Here is a 23,802-nt window from a genome sequence, read left to right as displayed (position 1 = left end):
CGAGATAAATCCAGGTGGAAAAAAGATTTCCGAAAGAAAGAAAGAAAGAAAGCTTGAAAGTATCTGTCATCAGGATGAAGGGTATGAGATACCAGGAAGGGTGGTGGAATCTGGCGCTGAATTCAGGATGGAAGGGCTCCTTCCCAAGGAACTAACAAGACAAATCAGCCTTGAGTCCTTGGTGTGTAGAAAAGGTCTAGACCCACTCTGAACCTTCATAAGATTTATCTGAGAGTTATGCAGAGTGTGCTTTAGTCTGGCAAGATTCCTGCCTATGGGTGAACAGCAATTAAGAAACTACATTGAACAATTCATCATGTCGTTCTTGCTTCTTTGCACCTGACAGTATGCTCCTTTCAGTCATAGTGTGCCATGAATAAAGTTGAGCTTACCTCCAACTGTTCCACCTGTCATCCCGGGAGAGAAGTTCCCCATTGTGTGTGAGTTGGTCAGGCGGGTGGCAGCTGATGATACATGCACTAGGCTGGCGGCTGGCATTGAATTAAATAAGGACTGCAGTACCGAGGAGTTTGTTACCATGGGGCCAAGGGAGAACTGCGTGCCAGTGGTTAAGGAGTTCAAGAAAGGGTGGTGGGTCTGAGTAGAGGAGGCCGTGCTGGATGACTTGCCAGAGCTGGCTGCAGAGAGGCTTTTGCCATTGAGAAGGCCACCAGAGGGGGCGGCGGCAGCAGCGGCAGCAGCGGCAGCAGCAGCAATGAACAGGTTGTGGCCGTTCTTGAACTCCACATCTCGTTCCCGTCCTTTGCCGAATTTGTTGTTTAGCACCGAAGCCTTGTCTGAAGAGCCTCCCAGTCGGACACTCAGTTCGTTGGTCTCTTTGCCTTTCAGTCCTGACCAGCTTACATCTTCCCCTTTCCCACCGCCAAGGCTTTCTAGCTGCCTCTTGCCCAAGAATGGATTTGTCTCGGAGACTCCAGCCTCTTTGTTCCTTTGTACAAGGAAACCCAGTGAGGAGCCCCCCAGAGCCGTCACCACGTCAGCAGTTTTGTGAGAAAGCGAAGCACCATCAGTAAAGCTATGTAAACCAACGTCTGCCGACAGCCCGCCGTTGTAAGCAAATCCATTCATGGCATTGGTACTTTGGCCAAGCCCATCCGATGCAGTCATGTGTTTCCTTGCATGCGTGCCAGCCTTGTCCCCCGCCATGTGATCATCAGAGGATGGTCTGAAGGCAAAGAGGGCGTTCTGATTCAGGGATGCAGCCGACGCTTGCAAAGGACTCTCTGCCCTTTTGGAAAGATTGATGTCAGAAATCGGAGAAAAGGTTGACTTCCACTTGCTGCTGTTCATGCTTTCAGTAGCTTGCTTTCTCCCAGCTGAGTTGAAGCCTGGTTTGCAAAGACAGGAAATGTAGGCATCAGTTCAGGAGAACGTGTTCCCCCTTTTGGGGAAAGAAATAAAATTAAACAAGGGGACTGTTTTTAGACAGGGTTGGCTTTTTTAAAAGGTCCCAAGGAGAAAATGCTAGACTGTCTACCAGAATTCTGGAGCTAGGAACCTGCCATACATAAATCGTCTACTGTGCAAGGACTCGTAATGGAAAGAGAGCGACTTCTGTGACTTCTGCATTCGTCACAAGTAGAGAACAGCAGCCTATCTTGGTTGGATCAAAATCCATCTAGTCCAGCACTATGGCTTCTAAAAATAGCCACCCAGATTCATACCACAAAAGATATGTTGACTTAGAACAGAGCACAAGCTATCTGAACTCAGCCATCAACTCAATGATTAAAACTAGGAGGGCCAGTAGTTTCACATCTTTTGAAATAGTATTTCCGTCACTACCTAAACTTAGATGCTCACCTATTTTTTTTAAACACTTCACAGTGAATTCACACATTTTGATTTCAGTAACAGCTATTGGACCATGATGCTTCGGGTGAATTGTGTTAATGCTGGTAACAGGTTTGCAGTTTTTTTTAGTTTTTTTTTTTCCCCACAGAAATCTACATCTATTCTAAATCTACAGCAACATAGCAGAACAAAAAACATTACCATCAGCGAACCAAACTACCTACCAGACTGAAGCTGAGGGAAAAATGGGAAGCTGGGCCACATGCTAGGCCAACAATTTGTGGCTCCTTGCTTTCTTGAACATTTTTAGAAAGGCTTTATGACAAGTAGATAACCACAAGTGGTAGAGTTTATTCTTGTCCTTATCAATCCATTTTGTCTTATCAAATGCCCACCCACTGGTCTACAAACTTACTATTTTCCAGCGGCTTTTGTGGAGATTTGCTTTCCAGAGATATTGTCGCAATTTTTCTTTCAATTCTAGGAAAGAAAAAAAGGATTATTTGATTAATATACAGACATGTTAGAAAGCACAGGTCATGGATCCTCCAAGAGGATAATAACACAAAACATACACCCACAGCCATGATGGTACAGTGGTAAGAATGCAGTCCTGCAGGCTAATTCTGGTGACCTCCGGCTACCAGCAGTTCGATTCTCACCAGGCTCAAGAGTAACTCAGCCTTCTATCTTTCTGGGGGCGGTAAAATGACAACCCAGATTGTTGACTCTGTAAACCATTTAGAGGGGATTGTAAAGCACTGTGAAGCAGTATATAAGTCTTATTGCTATTGCCCAAGTCCTAAAAGAACCCAAAAATGGTTGAAAATCTAATATTAAACTGTTCTGTATGATCTGAATCCAACATAACATCCATGAAAAGAGCTCCAACTCACAGTTGGAAGTTTGCTCATCTGACAACTGGAGTTGGGCAGCCAATAAATATAAAGAAAGAAAGAAAGAAAGAAAGAAACTACTGCCACTGGAGCTTCAGAAAGCACTTGATTGCAGTTATTGCCTCAAAACAGTATGTTACAAAATATTAGGTTGAGGTCCTCGAGGTACAATGGTAATTGGAACCAAAATTTGCATTGTTAAGTGATGTGATTGTAAAGTGTGATGAGATATTACATCACACTGTGACAGCAATACCAGTCCTCACTGCTGTAATAAAGCGAGGACATCATGTGACCATGACCTCTAACTGCCCCTTGGCTTCCAACAAGCAAACTACCAAACAAAGGAATTATTTGTAGCTCAGGGCTGAACTGTAGGATCCTTGGTGTTCTTTGAGCTTGGTTGTTTGCTTGCAGACATTTCAAGCATATTAAATAGGGAGGTCCTCATAATCATTTTAGTTTGAGATTCCTGTGGATTATAGTTCTAGAATGAAAAACTAAACACTACATTCATCAGGTCTCTTTGCTGTAATGCCAGGGAATTTTACCTAAGCCCTTAACACCCTTCAGGAATTTAATTTAACATACTACTGTTTGTTAAGGTTTCTAATAAAATGTGTTCTTTCCCCTCCTGAGAGAAAATCAGACAATAATTAAGAATGATGATAGGTTACATATTATTAAAAGACCATTATATTATGACAGTAATCAAACCCAGAATTACAGTCATGTCACAGAGGTTGTGAGGTGAGGCATCATGTGATAGGACCAGATTTTTTGATATTTTTTGTGGCAATCATTAAGTGGACACCCATAGTCTTTAATGACCACTGTGGTTATTAAGCGAACACAACAGTCATTAAATGAATCTGTTTTTCCCACTAGGCACTTTTTGACAGAAACTGGAAGTAAATCTGGAAAGTGGCAAAGAAGTCACAAATTGCAGGCAAACAGATACAAACATGAGTCAGTTGCCAAGTGCACAAAATGCGATCAAGGGACCACTAGGTGTATATATGGCCACCATAACTTTGAAAACGTGTTGTAAGTAGTTCTGGGGAAGTCTGTCGTAATTTCCAACAGTCATTGAAGCGACCGGTTATAAATCAAGGATTATTTCTAAATGCTGAGAATTTAAGTCAGTCCCTACAAGACAGCAAACATCACTAGGGTGTGATTTTAATAAGGGCACCCAAAGGAGAAGTAATAGTTTCAAAAGTCACATCAAAAGTGGGATCAAGAACATATTACAAATGCACAGTATTATTACATGGTAAGTGTTTATGGAGATTCTCAGTCATCCAGGACATGGTTGTCCCAAAGGTGCTTTTTTTTTCCCCCCAAGAAGCAACTGGACTTTCTTTGAAGACATTTTGCTTCTCATCCAAGAAGCTTCTTCAGCTCTGATTGGATGGTGGGGAATGGGAGGATTTATACTCCTTGCAGATAGCTGGTTTGCATTCTTTTAGCAGGTCCTTAAAGTTCCAAGTGACCTTAATTGACTCGCTAAAAGAATGCAAATGTCCAGCTGTCTGCAAAGAGTCTAAAACTTTCCATTGTCCTACCATCCAGTCAGAACTTAAGAAGCTTCTTAGATGAGAAGCGAAACGTCTTCAAAGAAAAAACCAGAAAGTACAGTTAGTTTGCCTGTCGAAAAAATAAAAGCACTTTTATTACATGGTAAAGTAACCTAAAACACGTTTTCAAACTTAAGCACAGGCTTAAGGAAAGAAATGCTGTGGGATCTGAGACCATATGTGGCTTGAAGCAGCCCCTCACGCCAGGACTGCACCTGCTACTACTCACCTGGTGCTGTTATGGTCATCCTCCAGACTCTGTTCTTCATCAGAGGTGAGCGGGGAGTAATGGATGCCATTGGTCTGAATTAGAGGCTTCTCCTTTTTCAGCACAGGTGGCTGATCATTGTCCTGATATGGAACAGGAGAATTCTTCAGGGAGTTTTCGGGGGAAGAAATGGCTGTTATTTCTAAAGGCTGGTTAATGTTGCTGACCTGAGGAGGGAAGACAAAAAGAGAACATTTAAGGATTGAAAAAAAGACAAGGGGCAGGAAGAAAGAGCTAACTGTGTTTCTAGGGATTCTGCTTTTAAAGACAGCTCTCAGGGTTCCAAAAATTGTTCGTTTCAATCCCTATTAAAAGCTGCCAACAGCGTTACTCAGCTTTGGAGAAGAGAAAGGAAATACATTATTTTTTAGGTGGAGAGTTATTACAAGTAGTCCTCAGCTTAGGGTCATCCACTTAGTGACCATTTGAAGTTAGGACAGTGCTGAAAAAAAGTGACTTACAAGTGTTCCTCATGCATACATGTCATAGCATTCCACAATCCTGAAATTACGGTCCAGGTGGTTGGCAATAGCAACAACACTTAGACTTATATACCACTTCATAGTGCTTTATCTCTAGGCAGTTTACAGAGTCAGCCTCTTGCCCCCAACAATTTGGGTCTTCGTTTTACCGACCTCAGAAGGATGGAAGGCTGAGTCAACCTTGAGCTGGCCAGAATCGAACTGCTGGCAGTGAACAGTGAGTTAGCCTGCAATACTGCATTCTAACTACTGTGCCACCAAGGCTCCTGGCAAACAGCCTCTTTTCCATGTCTAAAAAATTGTTCCTTAGACCAGGAGTGGGCAACTATGGCCCCTTTACGACCTATGGACTTCAATTTCCAGAATTCCTGAGCCAGTATCACCGTCTCAGGAATTCTGGGAGTTGAAGTTCACAGGTATTGAGGGGCCACACTTGCCCACTCCTGCCTTACACTGCAAGTTTACAATTCTTTAGGGAAGGGTGGAAAATCTGTGCCATGCCAGCTGGCTTTGTTAGGATGAATAACTTGCCTAAGATTTAGGTCAGAAATGAGGAACTTGTACCATAGGACCAAACTGAGCTGAGTAGGCCTTCCTATTTAGATTATAAAACCTCAAGGAAGATCCCAACCTGTGTTATATTGCTTCCCTCCACAGGAGAAAGTGAGCACTATTCCTTGCCTATTCCTATATATACAGAAAAGCAACTTAATTTCATTCACAGTTAGGATGGCAGAAATTAATGCAAGGGGTTATAAGAAACACTAAGGAGATTATTCAAAACAAGGCTACCAAAACTTTCCAAACTTTTTATAGTTCCCTGATTAACAGATTCTCAAAGGGAACCATACAATTATCTTTGGTGCATGATAAAACAGTATATATGCTATTTATCCAGCTATTCAAATACAGGTAATCCTCGACTTACAAGTACAATTGAGCCCAAATTTTCTGTTCTTAAATGAGACATTTGTTGAGTTTTACCCCCATTTTACAATCTTTCTTGCCACACGGTTGTTAACTGAATCAATGCAATTGATAAGTTAGTAACCCGATTGTTAAGTGACTCTGACTTCCCTATTGCCTTTGCTTGTCAGAAGGTTGCAAAAGGTGATCACATGACCCCAGGACACTGCAAATGTCATAAATACGAATCAGTTGCCATTTTTATCACATGATCATGGGGAGACCACAATAGTTGTTAAGTGTGAAAAATGGTCATAAGTCACTTTTTCAGTGATGTTTTAACACTGAATGGTCACTAAATGAATTGTTGTAAATAGAAGTCTACCTGTAATTTCCAAAAGATCATCAGTCTATGAAAAATCCTATTGGTCATCATTCAGGAAACAATTTCTAATTATGTTGGAATCTATCTTAAGCCAAATAGGCTATATGTTTATCAACCTCTGCACCATTTCCCATGATAAACACTCTTCTGGGGATGAAGCAGGTTTGAACTCAAAGACAGGCCCAAGAGTTTCAGCTTATGCAAGTTTGAAAATTATTTTTAATTATGTTTTCATATAATTGTGTAATCATTGCTCAAATAAAACAATGGACTGACTGATACTAAGATTTAACCTAGGATCTTCTATTAACAAAAGAATTGGTCAATAACCTAACATCCATCTTCAAAATAAATTTTGGCTTTGGTTATCCGTTAAGGCCTTATTTTAGGTGGGCAAAATGATCTGGTCTTAAAACTGCAGAGCTCAAACCTCGATTCTCACCATGGAGTTGATATTAAGGGGAGATCCAGAAGGCTGTGCAAAGAGCCCAGCCATGGGGGGCAATGATTTGCGTTTGGGTGACACCCCGGAGTTCACACTCGGCATTCCTGTGGAGGACCGCTTCCTCCGGCCACGCTTCTTCCCATCTTGCATGTATGTCTGGCCACAATCCGCCCGGATACTTGCGGTGAGGGGGCTGTGCTTGTTTGATGGAGAATGTTTGAGGGTTCCTGTGGCAGGGGAGATGGTGAAGATGATCCTTCGTTTGCTCTCACTCTCAGGGTCAGAAAAGGCAGAGTCCGATGGAGGGTCTCCTCTGGCGTTTTCGGCAAACATTTTTTGACTCTCTATGTACTGCAGTACCCCTCCCAAGCTCTGGGAGATGCCGTTCAACCTTGGGCTCGCGGAATGCTGGTGTGCAGGTGAGTTTTGTCCAGAATTCCGTGAGGACGATGTAAGCAAGGAGGGATGCTGTGGAGTAGAACTTCGAGACCCAGTGGAGTTGAACAAGCTTCCTGAACTGGACACTTCCTCCATAGCTACACTGTCAGCAGCCGGGTTCAATGGGCCAGGGCTATTTGGAACTGTGCCGCCAATTGGTGCAGAGCCAGACATGTAAGAAAAACCTGTGTAATGAGGAATGAAAAAAATTAGATATCAGGGGAATTGGTTAATTGTTTTAGCCACGCTTCACATTTTTGTTTATTTATTAAATATATATGCTGCCTATCTCTCCGATAAGGCAACTTTGGGCAGCTTACAAATCATAGAAAGATAAATAGAAAGTTAAAAAAATATAAAACTATGCAAATTAAAACATGTAAAACTATGCATACGAGTTACCTTATAGGGGAGATGGTAAATAAAATTTTAATAAAATAAAATAAATGCATATATGTTGCTCTGTAAATTAAGATCTTCAAGAGGTTCTTTACAGATATTCCTGGGATTAGAGTGTCATTAGAGGCTAAATCCTGGAGAAATAGCTTTCTTCATGCTATTTACAATCAATATCAGGCATTCTCTCCAAAGTGGATCAACTGATCCCTACCCTCTCAAACACACCACCTACTGTAAATTGGAAAGCAGCAGTAGGAAAAGAAGGAGCTCACCTGAGGTAGCCAAGGTCAGTGGCTTGTTACCAGCAGCAGTGCTAATGCTGTTGTGAGAACTAGCACCAAATTGTTTTTCAAGTGTTGAAAAGGAATCTCGGTTCTGATGGACAGGGCTAGGTGTGCTTCTCTGAAAGAAGAAAGGGAGAAAAAGGAGATGGTTGGAAAAGGAAGTATAATAAAATTAACTTTGGTTAAAAAAAAAGTACTTTTTAAAATTACTATGCTTGTGTAAAGTTACTATGCTGGTAAGTAGTGGTCAGAAACAAAGTAAAACACAGTTACATTCAGAACTCTAATTTTTCTAGGAGGAAGCATTTCTCTTTGCAGATAACAGCAACAGTTTTAAACCATGTCAAACTATTTAGCCATCTCAGTTGTCTACTCTGCTTAGCAGTCATTCTCTGCCCATCACCCTTGACCTAACATTCTAGCCCATGGATTATATGTGGTCACATCCTTTTTCGAAGCCCTCAGAGACCCTCTAACTATGATGGCTGCAAGCAAATGACATGGCTTCCCATCATACTGAGGTTGCGCACAAATAAACACTAGGGTGTCAGGCGTTAATAGCAATGACATAATTTAAGAGGTCCAAACTGTGAAAAAAACATGGAAAAATCAGGCTCTGGCCACATGTGTGATGCAGTGTGCTCATTATAAAGCATTGCTCCATGCGCTGCTGCCTTCAGTCTCCACAAAAATTTTAAGTGCAACCCAGAGCCGTTAAAGGATTGGCTATCCTCATCCTAGCCACTGAAATCAGGACTGAACCTGGGATGTCCTCCATGCAAAATTTGTGGTCAGTCATTCAAGCTATAGTTGTTTTATCTAGGAAAGACAATATTCTATACAATCAGTATCACCCACAAGGTTATTGTCATTCACATACCAAGTATTTAAACTAGACTTTATTCAAATAGTTACTTTTTAACAGCTTGACAACTTCAACAATAAAACCAGAAGCTAGAACAAAGCTGCTCAAAGTAGCTTAAGCGCTGAACACAGATTTAACAACCTCCTTTTATAGTACATGTATAGAAAGCAAATAGATATATTGGATAAATGAAAAATATAAGAGTGATTTTAAAAAAGAAAAAAGGTGTAATTTCTTAGGAATCAGTCATCATGTATCGAATTTAAAAAGATTTTTTGAAGGGGTTTAGTAAGTTCAGTTAAGAGGCAGCAAGAAACAAAACTATATGGTCTAACGCTTAAGGCAGTGGCCCCCAACCTTTTTTGTGCCGCAGCCCGGTACCAGCATCAGCACGCATGACAAGGCAAGGCGAGCTGAGCGACCGGCCAGCCAGCCGTCCCCCGCTTCTCCCCGCCACCTTCAACTCCTCCTTTGTACCTTTGTCGATGGGCTTCGCTTCGGGACGGCCGGGACGGTCGCTCGGCTCGCCTTGCCTTGGGTGCTGAAAGAATCCTCGCGCCTTAGTTTCGTTCGAAGCCCCCCCCTCGATGAAACTAAGGCGCGAGGATTCCTTCAGGACCCAAACGCCACTTTCCAACCGGAAAAGCTCACCCGGAAGCACTTTCTCGTCAAACAAGATGGCGGCACCCAGCAAACCGGCGGCCCGGTAGGAAATGTTCCACGGACCGGTACCGGTCCGCGGCCCGGTGGTTGGGGACCCCTGGCTTAAGGCATCGGTTTAGAAACTGAGAGACTATGAGTTCTAATTCCACCTTAGGGATGAGAGCGGCTGGGGGACTTTGGGCCAGTCGCTCTCTCTCTTAACCCAACCCACCACATAAGATAGTTGCGAGGAAAATAGGAGGGGAAAGGAATATTAGGTATATTTGCTGCCTTGGGTTATTTGTAGAAATAATAAAAGCAGGATAAAAATAGACAAATAAAGTACCCGAGGGAAGCATGCTCCCTCATCTTACACCGCACTTAAATAATGCTATACATTCATTGTAATATGGTACAATTGGCTTTACAGCGAGGGTTATGGGGGGTGTATGAAAACAAAGTACCCCTACTCACCACCTTCTCAACACGGCTAGGAAGGACTACGCTGGCCAAAGGAATACTAACAGGGAGTTTATTGGGCTGCACTGTGCTGAGGGGGATACTGATGGGAAGGCTGGTGATGGTCTCCCCATTATTCGCAGACGTCCTCTCGCGCAAAGCCTGCAAACATACAAAGCAGACAATGCCAAAAATGCAGCTCGCATCATCAGCCAGTGCTTCTGGGCCATGGCTGTTGGCCGAGTACTCGGTGCAAGGAGGCGTTCTGAAGAATCGCAAGCATTTCCCCCGTCAAACAAACCCAAAAAAAAAAAAAAGTTCTTACAGATGCAGACAAGGTCAATTGCATCAGCCAGCCAACATAGACACACACATACCGCACAAACAGTTCATGTTTTACTTAATGATCTAATAGGGAAATATAACCGCAATGGTGTCGCTCGCCCAACTAAAACACTTACCACGCCAAGTGTTTATACTTAGCAGCTGTGTTTAGGATTGCTATGGTGCATGAGGAAATATTTCAATAACCTTGTGTCACTATGGCAAAGAGTATATAGTAAATTTACAGCTAAGTCATATTGCACAATAGATGGTTCGCCTTTTCTCCAAACTTATGCCCTTCAGTTGGAATCACAACCTATTGGCTTATACCAACTGGGAATTACAGCATTGCTGTTCTAACGTCTCTAGAGGGATCCAGGCTGTGGAAGTCTGAGCAAGCTATTATTGATTGCTGATTGAATAATAACAACACATATACAGCGCAGAATGCTATTCTAGCTCTGATCAGGACACAAATAGCGAGAATGTAAGTCTGAAGAATATTCGCTACTTTCCCTGGTTACTTTAGCCATAAACTTTATATACGTGCACATACAGGATATAAATACAGGTAGCCCTCGTCTTACGACCACAGTTGAGTCCAAAATTTCTATTGTTAAGTGAGATATTTGTTAAGTGAGTGTTGCCCCATTTTACGAACTTTATTGCCTCAGTGGTTAAGTGAATCACTGTAGTTGATAAGTTAGCAACCTGGTTGTTAAGTGAATCTGACTCCCCCATGGACTTTGCTTGTCAGAAAGTTGCAAAAAGACACTAAACAAACTGTTACAAGTAGAGGACTACCTCTTTGAAAATGATTTGTTCCTCCTGCACACACAAGCACAGCATCCCTTTTTCTGCTTATTAAAGTAGTTAAGTATTTTTTTTTTGCATAAGCCTGAAAAAAAAGGGTGCTAACTCTTATATCTGCAGGATTTTTTTGGTGCAGTTTGCAATTTTAAAAAAATGGGTATAGCGTAAATAACTTACAAAAAAAGATTCTTGAGAATATACTATTATTACAAAAAAATAATCTGCAAAACTCTGATAGGGAATAGTGTGCATTTTAAAAATGCAAACAGAAGATTTGCAAACCAATAAGAAAGCATGAGGGGGCAAAATTATAGTCCAAAACAAAGAAGTGATTAGAGTTAGAAAAGAGCAATTCTGTTCCATCTATGTATGATTGCTTCATAACCAGACTCTACAACGGAATGGCAGTTTTAGTTTGAATGGAATTCAGATTGCCATTGATGTGAATTATGGTCATGAAAATGACAATTCATTTCATGTTGTAATCCACCCAGAGTCACGTGATAGCAAGATAGGTGGCATATAAATTTAACAAACCAGTAAGTAAATTATTCTGGAATGGCGAACTTATAGCCCAAATTCTGTCAAGATGTTAAAGCCTGCAAGTGAAGGATGCTGGGAGTTATATTTTAATCAACTAATGGAGGAATTGGTTCCTAAATAAAAGGAAACCATAGAAGGGAAGAAATGGGAACTAGATCTGGTCTCACGCTGCCCATTACACAGCTGTGTTTTGGAGTTCATGAATTTATCTGCACCTGTTTCTACAACAGTGCATCTGATTTAAATAGTTATGCCATCATGTTTACTTTAATTTGCAAACAAATTATGCCTCATTTTTTAATCAAGCTTGATTACAATTTGGCGCTTGGTTACAAAGCCCATTTAAACTTGAAGGAGATGCAAAACAAGATATATTCTCTTCCTCTTCCACACCTCATCAAGAATAAGCATTGTATTTTATAATACTTTATAATTCAATAAAAATGTTGACTGGGAAAAGAATAAGCTTTGTGTAGATTCATAAAACATTTAAGAAGCAGACAAATGTATTTCACATTAGGAATTTAAATATTGGGACTTTAGCCTGAGTTTTTCTTTAGTCCAGCAGTACATTTTTTTCTGCATTTCATTTTGGCTAGAAAAAATACCAATCAGACTTGCACATAACTCTACCAGTAATCCTGGTTTAAGAAAGTATCATAAAAGTAATAAACTAATAGAGTGCTTGTTGCACACAGTCCATTTGGCGCCACACGTATCTAAACCTGAGATTATTAATATAATTAAATCATAATTACAATTTTTTAGTTGAGATTAATATATCATAATGCCAGGTTAAGATGTGACTCAAGTTTTCTCCTTTTTGATTGCTGTTCCCTTGCGGTTTATTTACTACAATAGCCAATTGTTAAGAGTACTTGCATCAATGCACTGTTCATGATCTGATTTATTTCTGAGTGTTATGGATAAAGACAGTTACAGAAGTAACTGTATTTGTGTTGGTTCAAGATGCTACAGCTAATCCTCAACTTACGACTGTAATGGAACCTGCCCATTACGGTTGTAAGTCATGATGGTGGTAAAGTGGGTGACCTATGTGACTGATCCTGATGACAGTCATTAAGCAAGTGCGGTAGTTGTAAAGCAAATCCATTGTTCCCTATGGAGTGTTTTTGTGAAAAACGCAGTTACATGTCTGTGGAATACTGCAAAGGCCACAAACGCAGGCCAGTTGCTGAATCTCTGACATGCATTCATCTGACTGTGGCAAAGAGGTTGACAGAACTATGGAACCAGGTTGTAAGTACTTTTTTGTGAGTCCATTCTAACTTCAAACAGTCCTAAGCAATTGGTCATAAATCAAAGGCTATCTGTATTTGGTTCTTCTACTCAGCGATTTTTTTCTGCATCCCCTAAGTCCACCTCAGTCGTGTTAATTTTTGACCCTTAGCATGCTCTCCATTTGCACCAAGATTTCCCACTCAGTCGCGGCTGCTCGGTACAAGAACTGCCCCGAGAGGTTCAGAGGCATCGTCCCCAAATTCCTTACCTTCTCACTCCCAGCTGGGAAGGCCGCTGGGGAAGAGGGTCTGGCTTCCAGGGGGCTCATCTTCATGCCGTTTGATACCGAAGGGCTTTGAAATGGAAGGCCATTTTCTTTTAAATGTTCAGCCCTGAAACGTAAAACAAAAAAACTTTTGAAGGTTTCTGCTTGGTTAAAAACAAAGATTTTTGCAGTGCATCCTTTAGCAAGAAAAAAATGCAGAGAAAGCCCTTCTTCCATGTGTCAGAAAAAAATGTTTCTGATAGCTTGGTTATCTTCAAAAAGGCTCATTGTTTACATCTTAACAGCTTAATAGATTTCTAATGGGAAGAAAGGGTTCGTTAGATAATATTTGATGCATCAAGGTAGTAGAATTATTATGCCTTTTGAAAACTGAAAAGACACTGCAGGCTCCATCCCAGACCAACTGTTATCTATGCCCAAAATGGCTGCTAAGGAAGATATTGGAGGGGAGGGGGGGGAAATGTAGTTTCAAAGACCGTTATCTGCCACCCTCTCTTTCTCTTCCATCCACAGAATGCTTTCAGGTTCTTCTACTGACTGAGGGATGCAGCTTCCCTCTAAACACAGAGGCATTCTTAATAAAAGCGAGTCTGGAGGATCGTGCTCTGCCAGCTTCCCATGTACTTTCAGAGTTTCCCCATTCAGGATTCAGCCAAAGGTAGCACCCACACACAGAGTATCCATCCTCCATAGCTACCCAGAGTGCCACTCTTACCCCAAAGGTAACTTCCAATCCTAGATAATATATATGGTTCATGGTTGTAATACTGAGAAGGCTAGTTTTGTATAATGGCCAGGTTTACTTAGCAACCATATTATTACCTTAACAGCTGCAGTGATTCACAACTACTGCGATAAGAAAGGTCGTAAAATGGGGCAAAATTCACTTAAAGACTGTTCGCTTAGCAACAGAAATTTTGGGCTGGATTGTGGTCGTAAGCTAAGGATTACCTGCAGTGATAATTCACTCAAGGTGGTAACCACCAAAGGGGGGGTGGGGGGAGAACACGACCGAACCACCCTGCTCCTCACCTCTGATGGTTCTCACTGGGTGCTGTTTTCCCACTGCCTACGTGGTCTTGGTTCAAATGCCTCCGGAGGGCGATCTTAGCCGGAGAAAACCTGGTATAATCTGGTAGGGATAAATTTGAGCCTTTGTCCAGCTTCTGCCTGCAGCTATGGATCGGGGTGCAAGGAATTATGTCTTGGTCCACGTGGGCAGGTGGATATTGAGGAGTAGTCTGCTTAGAAGCTGGTCGGCTGAGTGCATTGTGAATTTCGTAAGGTGTGGCATGGCCATTTATGGACAGTTCGGGACTCATGCCATTGACCTGGGGCACGGGAAACTTGGGGCACTCCAGCTCCAGGTGAAGCGTGCTGTGGTCAGGCTCCGCCTCCCGGTTCAGATGGTTTTTGTGGCGTGGCTGGGCTGGCAGCGATTCGTCAGAAGGCATGTAGGATTTCAGCTGCAGGAGTTCCTGCTGCCTTTGGCTTTTCTCAAGCTCCACAATGCTGATCTTTAAAATGATAGGAAGGAGAAGAACATTATTAAAGGTTATTATCATAAGCGTCTATGGCAGGGGTGGGCAAACTTTTTGGCTCGGGGGCCTCATTGACTTTTAAAATTTGACAGACGGGCCGGGTCAGCACAAGATACGATACATATAAAAAACTGCAAAATCTCCGCAAAATCAAGTCACTGCGCCTAATGCGCTACCTGGTGTCGAAATACCTGTCATTACAAGTCAAAATCAAATGAATGCAATCATTCAATCGTTCACATCAAACCTTAATTCTGTACCAATCTTCGGCGGGCTGGATTAAAAAGACCAACGGGCCGGATGTGGCCCACAGGCCGTAGTTTGCCCACCCCTGGTCTATGGAGATTCTCAATCATCCCGGTCATGGTTGTCACAAAGGGGCTTTTCCAAAAGGCAATAGGATTTTCTTGTTTTTTGTTTTTCTTTGAAAGTGTTTTGCTTCTCATCCAAGAAGCTTCTTCAGTTCTGACTGAATGGTGGGGAATAGGAGGACAGGCCTTCAGAGTGCTAAGGAAAGAATATAAATCCTTCTATTCCCCACCATTCAGTCAGAACTGAAGAAATCTCTTGGATCAGAAGCCAAATGTTTTTAAGAAAAAACCCAAGAAAGTCCAGTTGACTTTTAAAAAGCATTTGGTACTATTATAATAAGATATTTTAGGAATAATAGTCCCTTCACATTTTTCGATCGTGAAGCTCCTTTGATTCCTCTAAAAACTCAACAAACCCTGCTCCACTTTCTTCCATTTAGGAAAGCAAAACATGCTGTGGTAAATGCTCCTTGCTCAATAGGCTGCCCTATTTTGCCTGAACTGCATCAACTGTAATCCCCTCTGAAGATAAGGAATTAGTCATGTGAAGCACCTGGTCACCCACCAGACTACCAAGGAGCACTGCTGAATTCATTGCCCAGTGTTTTTTTTTAAAGGCAACATTAGAAGTCAATGCTAACAAAATATATTATTACATCCTGGCCATACGCTACCTGTAACTCCAAGCAGTGCTTTTGCTTCTCAGAAATCTGATTTTTTAATGCTTGCTTTTCTTTGAGAAGATTTTCCAGTGAAAGTGTTGACCAGTCCAACTTTAGTTCTTCACATCTAGCTTTCAGCTGGAAGGAGGCAAAAAAAGAACAGGGACATATATTATTTGGAAAATGTTACATCATACTGTCAAAACAACACTTCATGCCATATAAATCTATTTCTCCTCTTGATATAAAATGTGATGTATCCCATATTAGATTATCAGTTCCAGTTTAGCTTCTTCTGTCTGGCCATCTTAGGCAGGGTCTGCTGGATAAGACTCCAGTGATGGAAAAATTCTAAGAACTCCAAACTTTTAAAGCATGTGCTCTGCTGCTGACTGCAGCTCATTTGGCTTAAAGTAGTCCAGCTACAGGTTTTTGCTCACACCTGCGTACAAAGTTTCACACTAGCTTGTTACATCTAACCCACCACAATCTGTCTTCAACTGGTGCAAGTCTCCATGTTCCTGGGACCTCCTAAATGGAAAGCCTTGTTTTTAATCACTAATCCCCCATTCATTTCAGAATCTTACATTTTTGGGACTGGAGGCCCAGGGAGGATGACAATCTTAATTAACATTAAAGGCAGAACTGGAATTTGTGATTGGTTTCAAAACAAGATAAAACTGTGGCTTAATGCATCTAGGAATACGAACCAGCTGTAAACTCTGACTCCTGAGTTCACCATTATCTTTCTCCAGCTGTAAGGTCTGCTCTTTCAGCTGCTGGTTGTGAGCAGAAATTTCTTTCTGGGCCTGGATAAGGTCATTATATGTTAGTGCCTTAACACCCAGCTACAAAGGAAAAGGAAGAGGACAGAAACAGTTAGAACTACTATTTTTCCAACAACAAAAAGGCAATGATTTTGTTGAATATTAGAAACCCTGTTAGCACCATTCTAGAAATCAGGAGACTGTGAGTTCTAGTTTTGCCTTAGGCACAAAGCCATATTGGATGACTTCAAGCTACTTCAGTCCTACAAGAAGCAACAACAAACCACTTTCAAAATTTGCCAAGGAAACCGAAGGACATGTCCAGGCATTTCCCAGGAGTCAAGACTGACTCAAAGGCACCAACAAAACAAAAAGAAACAAAAGTTCTGTTTACACTGCAATAAAATAGGGCAATTAATATAGTGTTTTAGTAGGTATAATGTTTGTGTACTACTTATTAAGAACTGCTCTTGATTTGTTTTTTATTTTACTCAGAACAACAAAGTTTGATATTATGCATTGATCTCACTTCCCCTATTAGAAATACGTTGGACTAAATCACTGGAAAAGCACTGTAGAAATTAAAAGAACTCCATCGGAAAACCGAGTGATTCCTCAGAGTTATATCCAGTGAAGTCTTAAGCTTACTTTACATCCACCTCAGGTAGTAATTAATTTTCATCGCTTAAATTTTAGCCCACCATTATCGCAATTGTTAGACACGATTGTTATTAATGAAAAAAAGCCCACATTTACACTATATCCCTTGAACTTTGGCCTATTCTAAAAATGTCAAATTCATTACATCTTTCATTTTCAGATTTGGACTTAATTCTCAGTTAGGGATCTACCAACTCTGCCTTTTTCCTTGACTGGGGTGCAGTTCACAACCCGCAGCATCGAAGAGCTTTCCCTTTTGCCCTGCAATCTGTACAGTAGCCCACTCCTCACTGTACCTCGTCTAGCTTTTGCTGGAAGAGTCTCTTGATTTCCTCTTTCTGAGCCTGGCAGTGAGTAAACAACTGCTGAGCCTTTCCCATTAACTGAGTATTCTTCTCCTAGAGAACAAAAAAGGGAAGGAAACACCAACACTTCAGAAAAATAATATGTCATTCCTTGAAATGTGACATAACAGGGTTACAAGCATATAGATACTATAAGCGGAGAAGGATTGGAGGGAAACAAATGTAATAAGATCAGAATCTTAGAAGCAGAATTGAAAAAGACCTTAGAGGTCAACCTTTTAGACTCAGTTGGAAGATCGACTTGGAGTATGGAGTGATCTGATTCTATTGGCAATTAATTGGCAGTCCTTTAAAAAAAACAGTCTAATATCAAAGCTGCTATCCTTCAAGCACTCAAATCTGTGCTTTGTTAGATGTCAGTCTCCTATACATTTGGTGGTGGGGAGAATAGAGGGAGGCAAGGGGGGAACCTGATAAGAGGACCTGGCAGTTTCTGTAAGCAACACCAGAATGTTTCCTTCCTGCCTTCCTTACAGGATTAGGCCAGTAATTTCTTCTAACCGGTTCTCCGAACTGCTTAGAATGTTAACAACCGGTTCTAGCGAATGGGTGCGAACTGGTAGAATCCCACCCCTGGTGGTCGGGACGACTTGAATCGATAAAAAAACTCACCCGATTGTTATTACTACTATACCAAGCCATACCCACAGCCACGCCGGTAGGGAAAAAAATTGAATTTCACCCTTGGAATGCAGCACTTATCCATCTAACCAACTACAGGGGGAACAGTTACCAAAACATCTTGTCTGAATGTGACTAGAGAGTGGGGGTGGTAATGGGAGGGTGGGCCAAGAAAGGGAAAGTTAACCAGAGGAATTTTCCCACTCAAACGCTTCGTCCTGGCTTTGCTTACTGTAACCACTTGGCTTTAGTAAAAGTAATGGTTTTGCTACAATTGGAGTCGAGAGTGTTTCTTTCCTAAAGGACCAAGTTGGGCCACCTACCTTTTCCTGTTCCAATAACTGCTGAAGAGTTGCCTTATATTGATTTGTTTTCATATAAGCCATGAACTGCATGTACTGGATCTTAAAAGAGTCTGTAAGTTAAGGAGACAGAAAAAAACCCAAAATGAACAGCCTGCAAGCAGTATTAGTACATTTATCTTTTATACAATTTTAGCTTGTTGCATCTACATTAGGAATACACAAATACTAAAATCTATTCCGGGATTACTAAAACTTCATACATTCCAGCTCTTTAATTTAAAAGAATATTTTCATGCTACTCTTATTAATCAAGTGAGACTCAGAAATTCTCAACTACCTCCTGCTAGTCATTCTGTAATTGATTAGTAGATCCAGATAAGCAATCTGTTGACCTCTGGCCTTTTCTCTTCCTCCTTGTATTAAAAATAAACCTTATTTATCCACAGAGGCTCTAGTGAGAGAACTTGTTTTTCTACTGCTTTGTCTGGCAACTCCCAAGAGATATGCTGAAAGGTACTTTTCATATTCTGAGTTTATCTGGAATAAGAGATAAGAAACAGAGATATGTATGCACTTTCAGTATGTTGGGATATGGTTATCATGAATCTTAAACACCCTGCCTTGTAGTGGAGATACTAAACAGGCAAAAAATCTGACTGGAATCTAGTGTTGAAGCCCTATCTACAATAAAGCATCAAGGATTGATAGATAACGCCTAATAACAAAAATTTTAAAATGGCTTCAGTAAGTTAAATCCCTAAAAGAATGAAAACCAGAGTGGAGAGAAAGAAAAAGTATTATTTTAAAAAAAACAGAACTAAAATTTTATATGAAAGAAATGTACATTCAGTTTAGGAAGCGAAAACAAATTCCAAGACTTGATTTAAGAGGAGCCTTGTCCTTTTATTCCACAGCTGAAGCTGTTTTCCTTCAGATGTCTACTATTCATCATCCTCTTCTTTTAACGACCCCATAATCCCTTGCGGGGTGGAATCTGGGCAACTGAATGGAGCTTGCAGAGCATTTTAATGGCCAGATGCTCTTCCTGTTGCCAATGCGGAGTTTTGTTCAGCAGATATATTCTTAGTAAGCCCCGAGAGAGAAATATCGGCTTCTACCTAGGATCGAACTCACAGCCTCCTGATTGTGAGGTGAGAGCTCCACCTCTAGGCCACGCACCACAGCTTCCAATGTCTACTACTGAATCTGCCAAATAATTTTCCACCATTCTCCTGCTTGATAGGCTTCACTACCACAATATCTATTTTGGGTTATCTTCAACCACTTTCATCCCAATAGTTAAGAAGAAAATACACCGGTTATTTTTTATAGGTTGTGATGGAGATCCTGCAAGTGCATGAATTCGCCCACGTGGGAAGTGGGATCCTGAAGTTTAGGTGAATCCTCAGAAAGTCTGGAAGGGGGGTCATAAAACTGTGAGCCTTTCTTTCTACACCTTCAGCAGATGCTATGTCAAGAAATATGAACTGCTCAACAAAATGGGAGAGAGGCCCTTACCTAACAGCTTCTGTAGTGCAGGTGGAGTAGGAGTAATCAAGAGCTGGTTGGACGAATGCCGCTGCACTTTAGGAGGTAGCTGGTAAAATGGACTATGAGGTGACCTGTAGGCATCTGTGTGAAAAGAGAACATGGGTCCATTAAGCTTCTTTCTATTGGAAGGAGTCCATTTGGCCAGTCTGGGATTAGACATTCAGCATTCCCCTTTGATGTAATTATTGGTCTATGACATAATTTCCCCCCAGTGCGGTTTAAAAATAGTTCACAGTTTTAAAAATACGCTATAGATCAGGGGTGTCCAACCTTGGCAACTTTAAGACCTGTGGACTTCAACTCCCAGAGTTGAAGTCCACAAGTCTTAAAATTACCAAGGTTGGACACCCCTGCTATAGACCATTGTTAAGACAGTTAAGTGACTTGCACCCCATTTTACCACCTTTTGGGCATAGTTGTTAAGTATATCACTGCAATTGTTAAGTGAATCACATAGTTGTTAAGTGAATCCAGCATTGCCTTTTGACTTTGCTTGTTGGAAGCCGGTTGGGAGTCACAAATGACGATCACATGATCTCAGGGCAGGGCGACTGTCAAAAATACATGCCAATTGCCAAGGGCCCAAATTTTGACCATGGGGATGCCTCAATGGTCGTAAATGTGAAAAACAGTCATAAGCCACTTTTTTTCAGTGCCCTTGTAACTTTGAACAGTCACTAAATGAATGGTTGTAAGTTGAGGTCCACCTGAACTATAACTAACAAAAGCATATATGAAAGCTACATCCAACCGCAGCAAGATAAAAACCGATCAAGGATGGGGATCTCAGCAGATCAGTCCTTGCCCATCTATACTCAATTGGGCAATTTTAAATTTCAGTCAGTTCAAATATACCACTGAAGTCAAGTTTAACAGATGGGCCCAACTGCTTCATTACCAGCAATTGAATTTCAAACTAACAACTACTTCAAATTCAGGAAAAATGTCTGAACAAAAACAAACAAATGCTAGATTCTTAGCATCAGCACGTTTTAAGCATTCCATTCGGTGTGTTAGTTTCCCATGTGGAAGTCTGCGCACCAATGGACCATATCCCCATTTCTCTTGCAAAGTAAGATAAAACACCTAAGATCGGCACACATTAAAAAATTGTGTTCTTATATGGGGATGTCTGTAGAGATTCTCAACCATCTAGGTAATGGTTGTCCCACAAGTGCTTTTTCGGGAGGCAACTGGACTTAGTTTTTTCTTTTGAAGACATTGCGCTTCTCATTCAAAAAGCTTCTTCAGCTCTTCCATTCCCCACTATCCTGTCAGAGCTGAAGAAACTTCTTGGATGAGAAGTGAAATGTCTTCAAAAGAAAAACCAAGAAAGTCCAGTTGCCTCCTGAAAAAGCACCTTTTGGACTATAAGGAGATGCTGCTGCACAATAGCTTTGGGTCAGATGGCTTTAATCAATGTTTCTCAACCTCAGTAACTTTTAACTGTATGGACTTCAACACCCAGAATTTCCCAGCCAGCATGGCTGGCTGGGGAATTCTGGGAGTTGAAGTCCACATAGTTAAAAAGTCACTGAGGTTGAGTTGCACCAGCCTAAACTGACAGAAAAGAAGATCTTTTCTAAGGGGATTGGCATTCCCCAGCTGTAAGGCTCACCCTGAGGAGAGGATGAGTTTGTTTGTGATACAGTTTGAGCGTGGAGAAGCTCCAGTGCGGTTTGGTTCTTCTTGATCTTGCGGTCGGCATTCACCACGTTCATTTTCTTGGGACGCCCACGCTTCCTACCAGCCATCTTCCTTCCCTTTTTGCTCAGCTTCTTCTTGCGTGCTTTGGAAGGAGACGGCTTTTTAACAGTGTTGGCCCCTAGGTTCTTGTCTTCTTCAGCACCATCGTCCTTTGAAAAGAAAAGAAAAGAAATAAGGAAGGAAGGAAAAGGCAACTTTGAGTCAAGAAAAAAAAAAAGGATCTTTCTCCTTGTGGAGAGGGGTAGTCGAAAACAACATCCCAAATTCAGTCTTTAGTACAAGTACAGGTAGCCCTTGACTTATGACCACAACTGAGCCCAAAATTTCTGTTAAGTGAGTTTTGCCCCATTTTACGACCTTTCTTGCCACAGTTGTTAAATTAGTTACTGCTGTTGATAAGTTGGCAACCTGGTTGTTAATTGAATCTGCTTTCCCCATTGACTTTGCTTGTCAGAAGGTCACAAAAGGGGATCACATGATCCTGGGACACGGCTACGGTCATAAGTATGAACCAGTTGCCAAGCATCTGAATTTTGATCACATGATCATAAGGATGCTACAAAAGTTGTGACCATGAAAAACGGACACATTTTTCAGTGACGTTGTAACTTTGAACGGTCCCTAAACGAACTGTTGTACCTGTAGTCCTTGACTTATAATCATTCAGTGACTTTTTGAAGAATGACACTGAAAAAAGTACCTTATGACCGTTTTTCACACTTACGACTAATGCAGCATCCCCGATGGTCACATGTTCAAAATTTGGCAACTGGGTCATATTTATGACTGTTGCAGTGTCCTAGAGTAATGTGATCACCTTTTGTGACCTTCTGACAAATGAAGTCTGTGTGGGGAAGCCAGATTCACTTAATAATAACCATCTTACTAAACTGCAGTGATTCATCTAATAATTGTGTCGAGGAAGGTCATCAAGATGGAGCAAAACTCACTTAACAACTGTCTCAATTAGTAGCAGACATTTTGGGCTCAATTGCAGTCCTGAGTCGAGGATTACCTGTACTACCATCAAGTGGAACTATAAAAAAATTATCTTTCTGCAGGAGACCTGAACAGTTGCCATCAACTAAAGAAGGCCAGCTATGCTAGAAGAAAATAGCATATTAATAATTACCTTCCTGTGTAAGCCTACTGTGCCAGGGAAGGTTGTTATATCCTTTCATCCCTGAGAGAAGTGTGGTTTTTGTTTTTAAGGTAATCTCTAAAGGAATCAGAGACAATTCAATATATGGCTTAGAGTAATTATCTATGAAACAGCAAACTGGGTGGCTTGACCTTTAATACAGCCTCTGGATCCATTTGACTACAAATCCCAATCAATAATACCCCAATCAGTCCTAAGCCTTGCACTTCTGAAGAACATACGATTGGGGAATACTGCTCTAAAGACATGCATTACGATGTTAAACTCCTCCATTCTCCATAGCCAGTACTGTAATACAGGGGTCTCCAACCTTAACAACTTTAAGACTTGTAGACTTCAACTCCAAGAATTCCTCAGCTGGCTGAGGAATTCTGGGAGTTGAAGTCCACAAGTCGTAAGGTTGCCAAGGTTGGAGACCCCTGCTATAATATAATAATTTCTAGAGCTTCAAATTGGCTGGCAATCAGGGTGTACTTGCCACAAACACAGGCGGTCCTTGACATACAACCGTTTATTTAACAATTATTCAAAGTTACAATGGCAACTTACAGTCAATCCTCACACTTACAACCCTCACAGCATCCCACAGTCATCTAATCCAAATTCGGGTGCCACGTGTATTTACAATAATTGAAGCATGCTGGGATCATGTGGTCACTTTTGCAACCTTCTCAGCTGTTTTCTGACAAGCAGAGTTAATGCGGGATGCTGGATTTATTTAACAACCAAGTAATTTACTTAACAACTCCAGAGATTCACATACAACAGTGATGAGAAAAGGTCGCAAAGTTGGGTACAATCCTCTTAACAACTGTTTTGCTTAGCAACAGTCGCAGCTATGTTCATAAGTCAAGGACAACCTGTACTGACTTACTGTTCATGTTATCTATTCTGTCATCATATCTCTTCTGTCTCATTCCAATCTAGAGCATCTTATCAACCAAGTCATTATTCTACTGTTGGAATTCTGGAAAAACTGCAATTTAATAGGAATGCCTGCTACGCTAGGAAGAAGATCTCAGAAGAGCCATTCCCCTGACATTCTTAGGTCTGAAATCCTGAAGAGTATCATCATTCA

The 23,802-nt window shown here is 41.3% G+C and overlaps 1 protein-coding gene across 8 annotated transcripts in view; it reads right to left on the bottom strand.

Moving 5' to 3' along the window:
* The window catches only part of DOT1L (DOT1 like histone lysine methyltransferase), a 78,066-nt gene that overhangs the window by 8,667 nt on the left and 45,597 nt on the right, over window positions 1–23,802 (bottom strand). For 5 of the 8 annotated variants that reach the window (XM_026681115.2, XM_026681118.2, XM_026681116.2 and 2 more), the window contains 14 exons: window positions 21,474–21,711; window positions 19,823–19,936; window positions 18,323–18,414; window positions 17,310–17,411; window positions 16,297–16,434; window positions 15,599–15,724; window positions 14,105–14,589; window positions 13,055–13,178; window positions 9,880–10,026; window positions 7,887–8,016; window positions 6,775–7,400; window positions 4,521–4,726; window positions 2,231–2,295; window positions 393–1,349 (listed from right to left, as the gene is read on the bottom strand). In XM_026681115.2, coding sequence (XP_026536900.2) covers window positions 393–1,349; window positions 2,231–2,295; window positions 4,521–4,726; window positions 6,775–7,400; window positions 7,887–8,016; window positions 9,880–10,026; window positions 13,055–13,178; window positions 14,105–14,589; window positions 15,599–15,724; window positions 16,297–16,434; window positions 17,310–17,411; window positions 18,323–18,414; window positions 19,823–19,936; window positions 21,474–21,711 — 3,550 coding nt within the window. The remainder of the gene's footprint in view (window positions 1–392; window positions 1,350–2,230; window positions 2,296–4,520; window positions 4,727–6,774; window positions 7,401–7,886; window positions 8,017–9,879; window positions 10,027–13,054; window positions 13,179–14,104; window positions 14,590–15,598; window positions 15,725–16,296; window positions 16,435–17,309; window positions 17,412–18,322; window positions 18,415–19,822; window positions 19,937–21,473; window positions 21,712–23,802) is intronic. The other 3 variants (XM_026681117.2, XM_087951292.1, XM_087951300.1) reach the window with 1 other exon arrangement.

Source organism: Notechis scutatus, chromosome 1 (genome assembly GCF_049901735.1).
Source record: "Notechis scutatus isolate UNSWTSFEM ecotype Mainland chromosome 1, rNotScu1.2, whole genome shotgun sequence".
Classification (NCBI taxonomy): domain Eukaryota; kingdom Metazoa; phylum Chordata; class Lepidosauria; order Squamata; family Elapidae; genus Notechis; species Notechis scutatus.
This window is presented reverse-complemented; position numbering and strand designations above follow the sequence as displayed.